This window comes from Ambystoma mexicanum, chromosome 9 (assembly GCF_040938575.1).
Source record: "Ambystoma mexicanum isolate Mex_15411 chromosome 9, UKY_AmexF1_1, whole genome shotgun sequence".
Lineage (NCBI taxonomy): Eukaryota > Metazoa > Chordata > Amphibia > Caudata > Ambystomatidae > Ambystoma > Ambystoma mexicanum.
Window position 1 is genome coordinate 1,512,674,683 of NC_090931.1, and position 16,499 is coordinate 1,512,691,181.

General features: G+C 49.5%; 1 protein-coding gene across 1 annotated transcript in view; it reads right to left on the reverse strand.

Annotated features, from left to right (window-relative positions):
* Positions 1-1,460: 1,460 nt before the first annotated feature.
* Positions 1,461-16,499, reverse strand: part of LOC138489376 (zinc finger protein 135-like) — a 36,391-nt gene continuing 21,352 nt past the window's right edge. The window contains exon 2 of the mRNA XM_069617091.1: positions 1,461-5,927. Coding sequence (XP_069473192.1) covers positions 4,794-5,927 — 1,134 coding nt within the window. The 3' untranslated portion in view covers positions 1,461-4,793. The remainder of the gene's footprint in view (positions 5,928-16,499) is intronic.

Sequence of the window (16,499 nt, forward strand, 5' to 3'; positions counted from 1 at the left end):
GATGGCGGTAATGGTTAACGGTCACCGTTAATGGTAACGGTGACCGTTAACCATTACCGCCTTACTACGAGGTCCCTTAGCGGGTTGGTGCTAACCAACCCGCTAAGGGACCTAGGTGCTAATTACGGCACCGCAAAATTGTGGTGCCGTAATTAGCACCTTCCCCATTCCCATTATGCCCTATGGGGCAAAAATGGGAATGGGGAAGGGCAGTGGTGGAAGGGGGAATTACCGCCACGCCAACCTTGGAATGGGGCGGTAAATCCCCTTTCCACCAAGGCGGTGCCGGTATTTTACCGGCATGGACCAAGGTGCTAATACCGCCTACCGTGTAATGAGGCCCTAAATCTGCAATTCATAATACAAAGCGCTCACTCTATAGTTCCTGAAAGAGTTTGATCATTTTGCTGGATATCAACTATTCCAGCAAAACCCCACCATTTAGGCAAAACCCCACCATTTAGGCAAAACCCCACAATTTGTACCACCCATTATTTTAAAGCACCACACAAGAAAAACTAAAGAAAACTAAAGAAAACAATATTTCACTGCCATTCACAAGAGACCCTGGAGAAATGTCAATTCTACATAAACATATTCAGACATCTGCCAAGTTGCATCCCACACGTCTAACAGCAGAAACTTGAATGAATGATTAGCACATTTATCTGGAATATGAAGTCACATTTCGGATGATATTCTACAGTGATAGATCCTGAAACCATAAAAAGATGAAGGAAAACTGAGGAAGCAATGGCTGCTAAGTCTTGACTTTGGGAATCAGGCATATCCCAATGCTTAATGCCAGCCATTGCTCAACGGGGCACTATGCAGCTGTATTCTGGGATTTCCTGTTCAAAGGCAACAGAGTCCAGCTGCCTCTTAAGCTCTGCAGACTTGTCTGGACAGACAGGGGCTGCACAGCTGCATTCTGGGGCCTGGTGCGCCATGGAGGTGAAAGAGGTTAGTGGCTTAACAAAGCTGAGTACCCCCTTTACATTATTACTCTCCAATCCCACATGTAGAAGGATACAGGTGCCAGATCTTCTCAGCCACACCTGAAGGATACATGGGCCAGGTCTTATGAACAGTATTCTGGGACTTGGAGTCCTGCTTCCAAAATAAACATTTTAAGATTTCACTTTACAGTTCACCTCAAGACTTCTTTAAGATTTCTTTAAACAGCTCAAAATCTTGGAATGGGCAGACACTTGGCTTGCCAAAGCAGGACGGCTGTGTGTAAGACATGATCCAAGCTCTGTGCCCTCCTCTTTGAGAACCGGGTTGGAGGGGGGTTGGGGGGTCTGAATGCACTCTTGCAGAACAGATAGGTTTGAGGAGTAGGTCAGGCAAGGCAAGGCAAGGCCAGAGGGAATCTCCATAACACACAGTTGTGTTGAGAGATTGTGAGTAAAAGAGTGCCATTGAAGGGAGTACAGAAATAAACACCACTCTTAGGCTCTACAATTGGGCTTTATTTATGCACACAGTAGCTCTTAAAAATACTTCATATTATTTAGCATTTAATACATTTCATATGAAACAAAATGTGATTTCAAAGTCTACAGGTCCATTTCTAAACAAGGATTCATGTAAATCAGACATAAACGGAGTCGCGTTTGTAGTTTCCCACTGCATCTTCTCCAGACATTTGCAGTTTTTGTGCCCGTCTGCCTTCTGTTTCCACCTCTGGAGAATGTCTGCCACCTAGTGGGAGCAGTGCAAACACACCTTGGCAGCTTAAACAGAATGCTTTGGACATAACTCTTTAGTTAGTCCTAACCCGCTGGTTCTACATGGTGTTAGCTGTGGCACACTAATGTATGACATGGCACGGATGATCTCACGCCAGGAGGTTTACAGCAAAGTTTGTTAATTAAATTGCAATTGACATACGTAATGAGTTATCAATTCATATACTGTACTCAAACTGACCAGGAAAACCGGGCTTTAGCCCCCCCCCCCTCCCTACAAGGAAAGAGTAGGGCCTATTTGCATAAATGGAAGGGAAGGGAGGCCAGCAGAGCCACATGGGAGAATCCTCCTCCTGGGAGGTGTGCTCTGGAGAGACAAGCCAGCACCAGACATGGTGCTTTGACACGCAAGGGAGTATGCAGAAAGCTCGGCAAACAAGTTGCAGTGCAGAAGTTAGAGGTCCAGATTAGGATCAAGAGACACAGCAGAGGGAGCTGGATACAGCAAACAGCAGTGAGAAGCAGAGCCGCTATCAAGGCCCAAATAGGAGCCAATGAGAAGGAAGCATCTGCACCAATAGAGAAAGAGGAAGCTGACAGATGGAGCCCTCACCACCACCCCAACACGACAGGCTGGAGGAGCACCACTCGAAAGCAAAAGTAACGCAGTTGCTCGGGCAAGTTAGGAGGTGGGTGGTCAGATCAAGATGGACCCCAAAGCGGGTTGGGAACTGAACAGCCCCAGTGCGAGGTAAGATGCGACTACAAGGTGTGATGTGAGCCAGATGACCCCAAGGTTGGCTTAGAGCCCAACAACCCCAGGGTGGGGTGAGAAGCAATCGGCCGCAAGGGGAGGGGTTAAGCACCAAATGACCCAAGATGGGGTCGGGACAGAACTGAAAGGGGCCCCTAGGGGTCCCTCGTGCTATGGAAACAAGGCAATGACCATACACGAAAAGATGCGCCAGACACGAGGTTAAAATTCCCAATGCTAGGGTTTATTGCGAGCAAAAGATAGTATCAATTGGCCAATTATGATCTCGCCCCGCGACGTGAGTTTCCTAGACATCGAGGGACGCAAGAGAGCGAATTACGTAATCAGTTACATATATACAAAATGCATATCATACAATCAGAAAAGTCATGTTCAACACCCCTCTGTATTAAGTTCCTTTGAACTCGGGATGACGATGGACATATCCGACGAGTATGACGATTATAATGCTTTCGATGTCTATTCTAGTAACAATGTGCAATTTAGAAAGTGCGGAGGCATCTTTTAGAACACGATGGTTCTGTTCTTGGAAGCAATCTGTACACGGGGGAAGAGCCACATTCCAAGCTTTGCTATCTATGAGGTACTATTCGTGTCCTGGGAGCCGACACGTTATAAAGGGTTTTGCAAAGGGGGGCCGTAAGAGAAGCATAATTCAAGCCTTTAACTGTATTATTCTAAGATATTCTACCATCGCACGAGACTGGCTGGCTACTGTGAAGTGATTAAATGCCCTGCAGCTTCCTCCCAAGGCTACAGAGAGGGAGCGTGGGCATTCCTCTCTGGGCAACTCATGAGGAGTTTCAGCAAACTCTTCAGTCCCGCGACCTTGTCCTTTCATATTCAGACAACAATGTTAACAGTTGAGCAGAGCAAGCAGAATTCGCAGGAATTGCAAGCTGCAAAGCAGTTTTTAGACAAAAAGCAATGAGCAATGGTTAACAAGCAAAATGGCGATTCTTACTACATTTAAAATGGCCGCTCGTCGGTCAAGCATAGCAGTTCATATTTCTCCAATTCGGTGCATAAGACGGTTGGCCCACGGCCATCAAGTTACGTCTATCATTCAAATGAAGGTTATTCATTTTTACAGATTGAGAGAACGACCCCAAGGCAGAGTGAGAAGCAAGCAACCCAAAGCAGGGTAAAAGTAATCCAGCCTTCATGTGGGTCAAAGAGAGGCAACACCCAATGTGGGGGTAAAACCTGAGACTCTGGGGATGGGTACCCAACAGAAAGAGTGGAGAGGGCATAACAAGTATCCTCCTAATATAAGCCACAGGGACAATCGGGAACAGGATTCAAAAATCCCAAGGCTATCAGTTGCACACGAGTGGTACAAACTGTATGACAAAAGCAAAGGCTGACAGAAAGAGGGGAAAAAGGAAACTGTTTTAAAGTGAATTTACACCCCCAGATTTAGGTGAAAGAGACATTTTGGTGACTAAGCAGCGGGGCAAAGGCCCCCCTTTTTGAGAAAGAAACATACCTGTGGGCCAGAAGCCAACCACCATTCAACCACTTTGATTACGTTAACTTCTGTTCTGTTTTAGTGGTACGGACATGAACCAGGGTAGATTAGGAACAGATGTAATTTTGTAGGGCATCCTGACTACCACCATTTAGACTTCCTTCTTGTCTCCAAAATAGGGGCAGGACCGTAAGGGACAGATAAGATTGTTTTGAATAAAGAGGCATCTAATCCAAAATACCACTTTGTCCGTCTCCCGGTTCTGACTTACCACACATCTTCAAAGAAGTCCCCCTAATTGTATAGAAACAACCAAGACAACTATCACAGTCTCTGACCAGGAGTACATTTCCAGTAGATCAAGAACGAAGATGGCCCAGAATGTACTCTTGCCACATCAGGAGAGGCAAAGCATGCCAACACCTCTGAACTGTATCTGCTATAACAACCCTGGAGAACTGAACAATACAGATACAAGGGTCATACAACTGCAGGTCATTCAATGTTGTGTACCTCATCCAATGCAAAAAGAAAATGCATGCAAGGGAGTTATGTAGGCAAGACTTGCAAGGAGCTGTAAGAAAGGATGAACCTATAAGGATACACCATCATGAATCACAAATCAGAAACACCAGCGGGTTGACACTTCTCGGAGGATGGGCACCCACTGCAGGATATAGGAGAGATGGTTTTAAAAAGGTGGCCTCTTGAATAACACACACAAAAGGACATGGGGTTGAAGTGCCCAATGAAAAAGTCTTACCACATTCAACGCACACATAGGGCTTTTCCATAGAACTAGACCTTCAATGCCCACTCATGCATGTGGGGCCACTGAAGCTCTTCTTTCATTCTATGCATTGATGGGGCTTCCCCCTGTATGGATCGTCTGATGCTCATACAGATGTGAGCTACAAGTGAAGCATTGTTCACACACCATACACTGGTATGGTCTCTTCCCAGTATGGCTCTTCTGATGGTGGTATAGATTCAAGCTGCGAGTAAAGCTTTTCTCACACTCCGTGCACTGGTATGGTCGTATCCCGGTATGGATCTTCTGATGCTGGTACAGATGTGAGCTCTGAGTGAAGCTTTTCTCACACTCTGTACACTGGTATGGTCGCTCCCCAGTATGGATCTTCTGATGCTGGTACATATCAGAGTTCTGACTAAAGGTTTTCTCACATTCTGTACACCTATATGGTCTCTCCCCGGTATGGACCTTCTGATGGCGGTATAGACTTGAGCTCTGATTGAAACTTTTCTCACATTCTGTACACTGGTATGGTCGCTCCCCAGTATGGATCCTTTGATGTCTGTATAGATGCGCTCTCTGAGTAAAGCTTTTCTCACACTCTGTACACTGGTATGGTCTCTCCCCAGTATGGCGTCTCTGATGCTGGTAAAGATCTGATTCCTGACTGAAGGATTTCTCACATTCTGAACACTGGTATGGTCTCTCTCCAGTATGGCTCTTGTGATGCTGGGACAGAATCCAATTCTGACTGAAACCTTTCCCACACTCCGAGCACTGGTATGGTCGCTCCCCAGTATGGAGCTTCTGATGATGGTAGAGATGTGACTTCTGAATAAAGCTTTTATCACACTCAGTACACTGATATGGTCGCTCCCCAGTATGGAGCTTCAGATGCTGGATCAGAGTTGAGCTCAGAGGGAAGCTTTTATCACACTCCGTACAATGGTATGGTCGCTCCCTGGTATGTGTCTTCAGATGCTGGTACAGATGTGATTTTTGGGTGAAGCTTTTTCCACACTCTGTACACTGGTATAGTCGCTCCCCAGTATGGATCTTCTGATGCTGGTACAGATTTGAGCTACTAGTGAAGCTCTTTTCACACTCTGTACATTTGAACAGTCTTTCCCGTGTGTGGGATCTCTGATGGCTTTGGAGGTCAAAGCTCTTATCACACTTGGTGTACTCGTAGGACTTCCCCGTGGCATGGATCCTCTGATGGCAGCTCATTTTCTGTGGAAACAAGCAGAGGTCCCATGTATTATTTGATAGCATTGTGCAGCCTAAAAAGCAATAGGCCTAGGGCAGAGCGATTCATTCATTGTTTTACACAGTCCAATCCTCAATAATGATAATAAAATAACCCTTCTGAGCCTTCATGAATCAAGAAAGAGAAATGGCCAAATAGACTTGCAGGGAGACTACAGCACTCATTACATGTACCATTTTGCATATAAACAAATGTATTCTTTTATAAAAATATAAATGTCTCAGTTTGGGGTTTTATTAATCATGGATGTTGAAGGAAGAGGTCATGAAAACAGAAATAAATTCCACATAGGCAGCTTGCCTAGACAAAGGGTGCATCGCATGTTGGCTATTACATATGCCCATGACACGTACTGCTGAAATGTACAAAAAGAGGGTGCATGGGGTAGTGTCATCAAATGATGCAGGGGCGGGGGAGAATAAATTGTGATCCAAACATCTCATCACAAGATTAAATCAACACAGAGGTTTCTTTTCAAACTTCTCTTTTTATTTTTTACCAACATTTCTTTGTTGAATAATTTATGGTAATGTCACACCATCATCCTTAATACTAAATCTAATTAAATGTAAAGTGATCCCTTTCACTGCGCCTGCATCATGTTCTGCTTGGGATCTCAATTCTCTATTCAATGTTAGATCTCTCCCTCGTAGACATTTCTTTACAGTGCCCTGTGGTGCACACCATCTTATTCCAACATTCCTCCCTGTTTGGGGACTCTGCTTCGTTCTAATGCTTTACAAATATTAATCCTGCTTGTCAATAGCAACAGAAATAAAGTTGCACTCTTGGAGGGCTGTTCCATTTCAAGGCCAAATAATGCTGCATTCAGAATAGGTACAAGACCTTCTCTAAATTGGAAAGAGCAATGACTCTAAATTAGAAACATTATTGTATAATGTGTCAAAAAGGAAATCTGACTGAATGAAATTTGAATATATTTATGTATGTACATGTATATATTTCTTAATGTTTTAATGAATGTAAATATTTTATGAGAGGTTTATGAGTTTTAAATAATGTTGTAAAGTAAATTTGAAAGGTTGATGAAATTAACCAAACAAATGAAAAAAAACAAAAAATACAAGACCTTCTCAGCTCATCACATAATTCGAGCACACCTGTGAGATATTCATCATCTCTCATTGGAATGGGTTTAAATATTGCATTAAAGGGATTCTAATAGACCTTATTTAAAATGAATACTCAACCTTAATGATGACCTAGTTCAACATCCCATAATGATGCCATCATCTGCGGTCCCCAATTCCTGTGAACTTTTATAAGAGTTGCATATCTGCCATCCTCTTAACCATAACACCTTGTCAAATATTTCCTTAATCTTTTCACATTCAGTCTCACTCATTAGTACCTTAGTCCCTACAAATGTAAAAAGATGTAGTTTAGGTTTTAGCGTTATTCTGTGCATAACTTCTCAACAACCCAGTGTGCCCAGCAGAGCTATAGCTTTTCATATCTGTACTTCGATTGCACAGCTGTCTTCTTTAGGGGTAACTAACAGGAAACAAGGAGGAAGCAAAAATGGTTATCGCATAATAGAGAAAAGGAGGAACGGTATAGACAATTTCAGGAAGAGATGCAATATAAGTCATCACTGACTCTTCCTTCAACAATAAAAATAGTTGGTGTCTGTCAATGTATTGGATTCTCTGGTGGCATTAGCGACATTTAACTCAATAACCAAGCCTACCTGGTTCACACAGTGAATGAAAATATATTCCCAATTGTCTTCTGCTGGCCCTCGGAGTAGTATTTCCAACCAGCTCCCCATAAATTTGGCCTTCTAAGATTTTCCACAATATTCTGGCCTGCTTGAAAGACGACATAAATCTTGTGATGTTGCACTTTATGTTTTTGATTTTTACTAAATGTAGGGATGTAGGAGGTAATAAATTGCTACATTTTGCCAGAGAAATTGAAGTTTGAGATGAGTAATCAGTGTCACCAAACAAATTCCTCCATGAAAGGGAAATCATTCCTATCCCATCGTTTGCTGAAGAAGTGGGAGAGAACATGAGGACCAGAGGGATGAAATGAATAGGATAGGAGGAGTGGGACTAGGAGTAATAATGATTGCTGTAAGTACTCAGGCCATTACCCATCCGTTGCTCCTCCCCCTTCATTACTCCATGAAGTCTGTGGTAAGTCAGAATCAGGAGACTGACAAGGAGGCAAGTTTTTAAGCATTTTATTCTTTCAAAAAAGGCCTACTCTTTCCCCATACCTGGGGACTCTAAACCTTCTTCTAATCACAAACAGAATAAAAGGTTGCTCATTAGGATGTCTTGAGGTCTCAACATAAATACAGTCCTTTGTCTGTAAATCCTATTCTGCACTACTTTCTTCCCTCATCTCTAGAAAGGAAAACTACAAAACTACTAAGACAGAATTTGGGGACTTTCCAAATGAAAGGGATGGCTGGTGATTTCTGACCCCCATCCATTTTGGACTCGTTATCATAGGTCCTTGCCTAAGTTCGAAGTTCCAGTCTGCACAGTTCAGATAAATCTGAAATGCCGTCCCAGGCTCCAGCCAGGTCTCTCTCTTCCTTGTCAAAATGTATCAATCTCACAGTCATTGGGCCTCATTCGATGTTTGCCAGTCTGGAAACAAGGGTGCCGGTATGCTCACTGGCACCCTTGTTTCCGGATTTGAGTCTGCCTGCCATGGCCACGGTAGGCAGACAAGTCATGGAAGCACCAGCACCATTAGCAACGGTGCCACTGCTTCCGTGTCCCCACTCCCATGGAGTCCTATGGGACTCTATGGGAATGGTGACTTACATTTTACTGGCACCTGACTTCCCGGACCGCTGGAGTTGTAATCTCCCGGTGACACCGGGAACTGAGGCGCCAGTAAAATATTACGGGTCTGACAGGGTTACCGCCAGACCCATAATGCGGCCCATTCTCCCTTTGGTGGGAGGGGAGAAAGGACTATCCTCTTTCTTGTTTCCCCAGTCTGTACTTCTCGCAGTTCCTTCCTCCCACTCTGGAGCTTTACACCTTTCTTGTTTCCTACTCTGGGGTCTTTTCCTCTTCCCCCTACTCTGGGCCTCCCACTCTGGGTGTTCTTCCTTCCCTCCCCACTCTGGGGCTGGTTTCTTTCTCCCCCTCTGCATCAGAGTTTCTCTATTTTTCCAACACTACAAGGCCCTCTTCTCCCACCTTCTCTCTCCCGCTCCCTCTCCCTGTCCCAATCCCTCTCCCTTCTTCTCCTTCCTCCACGCAACCCCACCCATTCAGGCCTACCCCACCCCCAATGGGCTGCTTTGTGCTTTCCTCCCCTCGTTGGGTCTTCTCTGTGCTCTCTCCACCTTTGGGCTTCTCACTGCTCTCCCCACCATGGCTCTATTCTGTGCTCTCCCCACCATGGCTTTTCTCTGTGCTCTCCCCACCTTGGGGCTTCTCTGTGCTCGCTTCAACTTTGGGCTTCTCGCTAGTCTCCACCACCATGGCTCTTCTCTGTGCTTACCCCACCTTGAGGATTCACTGTGCTCTCCCCACCTTGGGGCTTCTCGTTGCTCTCCCCACCATGGCTCTTCTCTATGCTCTCCCCACCATGGCTCTTCTCTGTGTATTCCCCACCATGGCTCTTCACTGTGCTCTCCCCACCTTGGTGATTCACTGTGCTCTACCCACCTTGGGGCTTCTCCGTGCTCTCACCACCTTGAGGCTTCTCTGTGCTCTCTGCATGTTGGGGCTTCTCAGTGCTCTCTCCACCTTTGGGCTTCTCACTGCTCTCCCCACCATGGCTCTACTCTGTGCTCTCCCCACCATGGCTTTTCTCCGTGCTCTCCCCACCTTGGGGTTTCTCTGTGCTCTCCCCACGTTGGGGCTTCTCTGTGCTCTCCCCACGTTGGGGCTTCTCTGTGCTCTCTTCAACTTTGGGCTTCTCGCTAGTCACCCCACCATGGCTCTTCTCTGTGCTCTCCCCATTATGGCTCTTCTCTGTGTGCTCCCCACCTTGGTGATTCACTGTGCTCTACCCACCTTGGGGCTTCTCCGTGCTCTCACCACCTTGAGGATTCTCTGTGCTCGCTGCATGTTGGGGCTTCTCTGTGCTCTCTCCACCTTTGGGCTTCTCGCTGGTCTCCCGACCCTGGCTCTTCTCTGTGCTTTCCCCCCATGGGGATTCACTGTGCTCTCCCCACCTCGAGGCTTCTCGTTGCTCTCCCCACCAAGGCTCTTCTCTGTCCTCTCCCCACCATGGCTCTTCTCCGTGCGCTCCCCACCATGGCTCTTCTCTGTGCGCTCCCCACCATGGCTCTTCTCTGTGTGCTCCCCACCATGGTGATTCTCTGTGCTCTCCCCACCTTGAGGCTTCTCTGTGCTCTCCCCACCTTGAGGCTTCTCTGCGCTCTCCCCCCACCTTGGTGATTCTCTGTGCTCTCCCCACCTTGGTGATTCTCTGTGCTCTTCCCACCTTGAGGCTTCTCTGTGCTCTCCTCATGTTGGGGCTTCTCTGTGCTCTCCCCCCACCTTGGGGCTTCTCTGTGCTCTCCCCCCACCTTGGTGATTCTCTGTGCTCTCCCCACCTTGGTGATTTTCTGTGCTCTTCCCACCTTGAGGCTTCTCTGTGCTCTCCTCACGTTGGGGCTTCTCTGTGCTCTCCCCCCACCTTGTGGCTTCTCTGTGCTCTCCCCCCACCTTGGGGCTTCTCTGTGCTCTTCCCACCTTGAGGCTTCTCTGTGCTCTCCCCTCACGTTGGGGCTTCTCTGTGCTCTCCCCTCACCTTTGGGCTTCTCTGTGCTCTCCCCACCTTGAGGCTTCTCTGTGCTCTCCCCACGTTGGGGCTTCTCTGTGCTCTCCCCCCACCTTGGGGCTTCTCTGTGCTCTCCCCACCTTGAGGCTTCTCTGTGCTCTCCTCACGTTGGGGCTTCTCTGTGCTCTCCCCCCACCTTGGGGCTTCTCTGTACTCTCCCCCCACCTTGGGGCTTCTCTGTGCTATTCCCACCTTGAGGCTTCTCTGTGCTCTCATCACCTTGGGGCTTCTCTGTGCTCTCCCCCCACCTTGGTGATTCTCTGTGCTCTTCCCACCTTGAGGCTTCTCTGTGCTCTTCCCCCACCTTGGGGCTTCTCTGTGCTCTCCCCACCTTGAGGCTTCTCTGTGCTCTCCTCACGTTGGGGCTTCTCTGTGCTCTCCCCCCACCTTGGGGCTTCTCTGTGCTCTCCCCCCACCTTGGGGCTTCTCTGTGCTCTCCCCCCATCTTGGTGATTCTCTGTGCTCTTCCCACCTTGAGGCTTCTCTGTGCTCTTCCCACCTTGAGGCTTCTCTGTGCTCTCCTCACGCTGGCTCTTCTCGGTGCTTTCCCCACCATGGGGATTCACTGTGCTCTCCCCACCTGGAGGCTTCTCGTTGCTCTCCCCACCATGGCTCTTCTCTGTGCTCTCCCCCCACCTTGGTGATTCTCTGTGCTCTCCCCACCTTGAGGCTTCTCTGTGCTCTCCTCACGTTGGGGCTTCTCTGTGCTCTCCCCCCACCTTTGGGCTTCTCTGTGCTCTCCTCCCACCTTGGGGCTTCTCTGTGCTCGCTTCAACTTTGGGCTTCTCGCTAGTCTCCACCACCATGGCTCTTCTCTGTGCTTACCCCACCTTGAGGATTCACTGTGCTCTCCCCACCTTGGGGCTTCTCGTTGCTCTCCCCACCATGGCTCTTCTCTATGCTCTCCCCACCATGGCTCTTCTCTGTGTATTCCCCACCATGGCTCTTCACTGTGCTCTCCCCACCTTGGTGATTCACTGTGCTCTCCCCACCTTGGTGATTCACTGTGCTCTACCCACCTTGGGGCTTCTCCGTGCTCTCACTACCTTGAGGCTTCTCTGTGCTCTCTGCATGTTGGGGCTTCTCAGTGCTCTCTCCACCTTTGGGCTTCTCACTGCTCTCCCCACCATGGCTCTACTCTGTGCTCTCCCCACCATAGCTTTTCTCCGTGCTCTCCCCATCTTGGGGTTTCTCTGTGCTCTCCCCACGTTGGGGCTTCTCTGTGCTCTCCCCACGTTAGGGCTTCTCTGTGCTCTCCCCACGTTGGGGCTTCTCTGTGCTCTCTTCAACTTTGGGCTTCTCGCTAGTCTCCCCACCATGGCTCTTCTCTGTGCTTACCCCACCTTGGCGATTCACTGTGCTCTCCCCACCTTGGGGCTTCTCATTGTTCTCCCCACCATGGCTCTTCTCTGTGCTCTCCCCACCATGGCTCTTCTCTGTGCTCTCCCCACCTTGAAGCTTCATTGTGCTCTCCCCACATTGGGGCTTCTCTGTGCGCTCTCCACCTTTGGGCTTCTCGCTGTTTTCCCACCATGGCTCTTCTTGGTGCTCTCCCCATTATGGCTCTTCTCTGTGTGCTCCCCACCTTGGTGATTCACTGTGCTCTACCCCCCTTGGGGCTTCTCCGTGCTCTCACCACCTTGAGGCTTCTCTGTGCTCGCTGCATGTTGGGGCTTCTCTGTGCTCTCTCCACCTTTGGGCTTCTCGCTAGTCTCCCGACCCTGGCTCTTCTCTGTGCTTTCCCCCCATGGGGATTCACTGTGCTCTCCCCACCTCGAGGGTTCTCGTTGCTCTCCCCACCATGGCTCTTCTCTGTCCTCTCCCCACCATGGCTCTTCTCTGTGCGCTCCCCACCATGGCTCTTCTCTGTGTGCTCCCCACCATGGTGATTCTCTGTGCTCTCCCCACCTTGAGGCTTCTCTGTGCTCTCCTCACGTTGGGGCTTCTCTGCACTCTCCCCCCACCTTGGTGATTCTCTGTGCTCTCCCCACCTTGGTGATTCTCTGTGCTCTTCCCACCTTGAGGCTTCTCTGTGCTCTCCTCATGTTGGGGCTTCTCTGTGCTCTCCCCCCACCTTGGGGCTTCTCTGTGCTCTCCCGCCACCTTGGTGATTCTCTGTGCTCTTCCCACCTTGAGGCTTCTCTGTGCTCTCCTCACGTTGGGGCTTCTCTGTGCTCTCCCCCCACCTTGGGGCTTCTCTGTGCTCTCCCCCCACCTTGGGGCTTCTCTGTGCTCTTCCCACCTTGAGGCTTCTCTGTGCTCTCCCCTCACGTTGGGGCTTCTCTGTGCTCTCCCCTCACCTTTGGGCTTCTCTGTGCTCTCCCCACCTTGAGGCTTCTCTGTGCTCTCCCCACCTTGAGGCTTCTCTGTGCTCTCCCCCCACCTTGGGGCTTCTCTGTGCTCTCCCCACCTTGAGGCTTCTCTGTGCTCTCCTCACGTTGGGGCTTCTCTGTGCTCTCCCCCCACCTTGGGGCTTCTCTGTGCTCTCCCCCCACCTTGGGGCTTCTCTGTGCTATTCCCACCTTGAGGCTTCTCTGTGCTCTCATCACCTTGGGGCTTCTCTGTGCTCTCCCCCCACCTTGGTGATTCTCTGTGCTCTTCCCACCTTGAGGCTTCTCTGTGCTCTCCTCACGTTGGGGCTTCTCTGTGCTCTCCCCCCACCTTGGGGCTTCTCTGTGCTCTCCCCCCACCTTGGGGCTTCTCTGTGCTCTCCCCCCACCTTGGGGCTTCTCTGTGCTCTCCCCCCACCTTGGGGCTTCTCTGTGCTCTTCCCACCTTGAGGCTTCTCTGTGCTCTTCCCACCTTGAGGCTTCTCTGTGCTCTCCTCACGCTGGCTCTTCTCGGTGCTTTCCCCACCATGGGGATTCACTGTGCTCTCCCCACCTGGAGGCTTCTCGTTGCTCTCCCCACCATGGCTCTTCTCTGTGCTCTCCCCCCACCTTGGTGATTCTCTGTGCTCTCCCCACCTTGAGGCTTCTCTGTGCTCTCCTCACGTTGGGGCTTCTCTGTGCTCTCCCCCCACCTTTGGGCTTCTCTGTGCTCTCCCCCCACCTTGGGGCTTCTCCGTGCTCTCCTCACGTTGGGGCTTCTCTGTGCTCTCCCCCCACCTTGGGGCTTCTCTGTGCTCTCCCCCCACCTTGGGGCTTCTCTGTGCTCTCCCCTCACGTTGGGGCTTCTCTGTGCTCTCCCCTCACGTTGGGGCTTCTCTGTGCTCTCCCCTCACCTTTGGGCTTCTCTGTGCTCTCCCCACCTTGAGGCTTCTCTGTGCTCTCCTCACGTTGGGGCTTCTCTGTGCTCTCCCCCCACCTTGGGGCTTCTCTGTGCTCTCCCCACCTTGAGGCTTCTCTGTGCTCTCCTCACGTTGGGGCTTCTCTGTGCTCTCCCCCCACCTTGGGGCTTCTCTGTGCTATTCCCACCTTGAGGCTTCTCTGTGCTCTCCCCCCACTCGGGGGATTCTCTGTGCTCTCCCCCCCCCACCTTGGGGCTTCTCTGTGCTCTCCCCCCACCTTGGGGCTTCTCTGTGCTCTCCCCCCATCTTGGTGATTCTCTGTGCTCTTCCCACCTTGAGGCTTCTCTGTGCTCTCCTCACACTGGCTCTTCTCGGTGCTTTCCCCACCATGGGGATTCACTGTGCTCTCCCCACTTGGAGGCTTCTCGTTGCTCTCCCCACCATGGCTCTTCTCTGTGCTCTCCCCCCACCTTGGTGATTCTCTGTGCTCTCCCCACCTTGAGGCTTCTCTGTGCTCTCCTCACGTTGGGGCTTCTGTGCTCTCCCCCCACCTTGGGGCTTCTCTGTGCTCTCCCCCCACCTTGGGGCTTCTCTGTGCTCTCCTCACCCTGGGGCTTCTCTGTGCTCTCCCCCCCCCACCTTGGGGCTTCTCTGTGCTCTCCCCCCCCCACCTTGGGGCTTCTTGGTGCTTTGCCCACTCCGGGGACCTTCCTCCTCTTCTTTGCTTTACCTCCCAATTCCATGCAGCCACTGTCTACCTTCATCTGCTGTGCAGTGCTCCTGAGGAGGTGCATTGATTCATCAACTGGACTCCACATCAGCTGCTGTCACTTCATGTCTCCTGCTTGCTTCGTGTGGGGATGCCACTGTGTCTTCTCCTCAGGCATGTGCATCAGCGCTCAGAGTTTCCTCGTTCACTTCGTCGGGATGGACCCTTCCGGCTACTCATCCGCTATGCATCGCCAGGATGGACCCTTCCATCTACTCATCTGATATGCACTGCTGTCTTCCCACAGTGCAAACTGCGTTTTGAGATGCTGAGTCTGGCATGTTCCACCTCTGTTTGGCCACACCTCCTCTGGGCCTTCCAGCTCTTTTGAACTCTGCAGGCTTCTGCCAACAGTGCTTCTTATTGGTTCTTTAGGTGACGTTCCTCAGGGGGCAGGTCCACTCGCTCCTCCGTTGTCTCCCAGGAGGACTGGGCATAGTTGGAAACCACCAGCCATGACAAAAGGCGTTAAACATGCTGGGAGCCATTTAGATCCGGCTTGTGCCCTAGGACAGCCTGGTTAGCTTAACGCCAACAGCTACCAGGCACTAGTTTTGGATCCCGAGGCCTGGTGCCTTACAAGAATGCATATGTGACATTAACTTTGGTTGTTTGAGAATGTTAATAAAGAAGAATTAGGACATATACACGGCACATTTTAAATATGACGAATCATAAATAATATCCAAAATGTTCAACTGTATCTCATGTGAAATCACATTTGTAGTGTGCTGTGTACACGCTCCTGGTTACCCAGTGGTGGCTCCTGCTTACTGGATGATGCTTGATAGCCAGGAGCTGGTTCTAGTGCTCATCGAACCTTGATTTTGAGCCCTCCGATTATCATACATCTCTGCTCCCACATATTCAACAAAGGTCTTAGTGGTATGAGGAGCGGGGGTGTGGTGACTGTGGCCCTTTCTGGGAATTTACTGTCCACGAAGGGAGGGGAACCTCCAGAGCGATCCCGCTTTTCCTGTCCCCTATTGATTGTTAAACGTAGAGGACTCACCTCCGTAGTCCCAAAAGGGGTGTCTCCCCTTTGCGGAGAGACAACCTCCTTGGAATCATCACAGGGCATACCATACAATAAAAACGGTATTGTACAAAATTACCTACTCCCAAAAGTTCGACCACCAAAAGTCTGACCCCAAATTTTCTGCATATATACATATGGGGCGGGGTAAAGTGAATAAAAAATGTAGAGGGGTAAGGTTGGGGGTGTGTGGGGGGTCTCCACCCACATATATATTTGCGAAATAATTGAAGAAAAAAAGAAAACAGACTTTTGGGAGATGAACTTTTCGGTTCGGTAAAATAACGTAGATCCAATAAAAACATATATCGAGTTGGCTCCAGCAAGGCATAGAAATATCTGAAATGATGGAACAATACTAAATATACTAGAACATCTCACAAAACTGTGTAGTTGAAGGGAAAATCCTACAAACCACTAATATCATCAGAAGAAGAGCCTGCATCATCTCCCACCCTGAAAACACAGTGAGTGGTTAAGGCCACCAAAGGATGAAACCAAGCCTGGGCCAGGGAAAAATTGTGGAACACAGAAAAATCAACATCACCCCCAGAATGAACAGGACAGCTCAAAGCATGTCTGAAAGATGTAGGCTCGCCTCAACCCAAGAGAAGAAGGTAGGAAATACTGGGAGAAGAATATCTTATTGAAAAAAGAAAGCAGCTTCAGAAAGTTATGTAAGAAATTGCTTAGCCACTTACAAGAAGGGTCGCAAT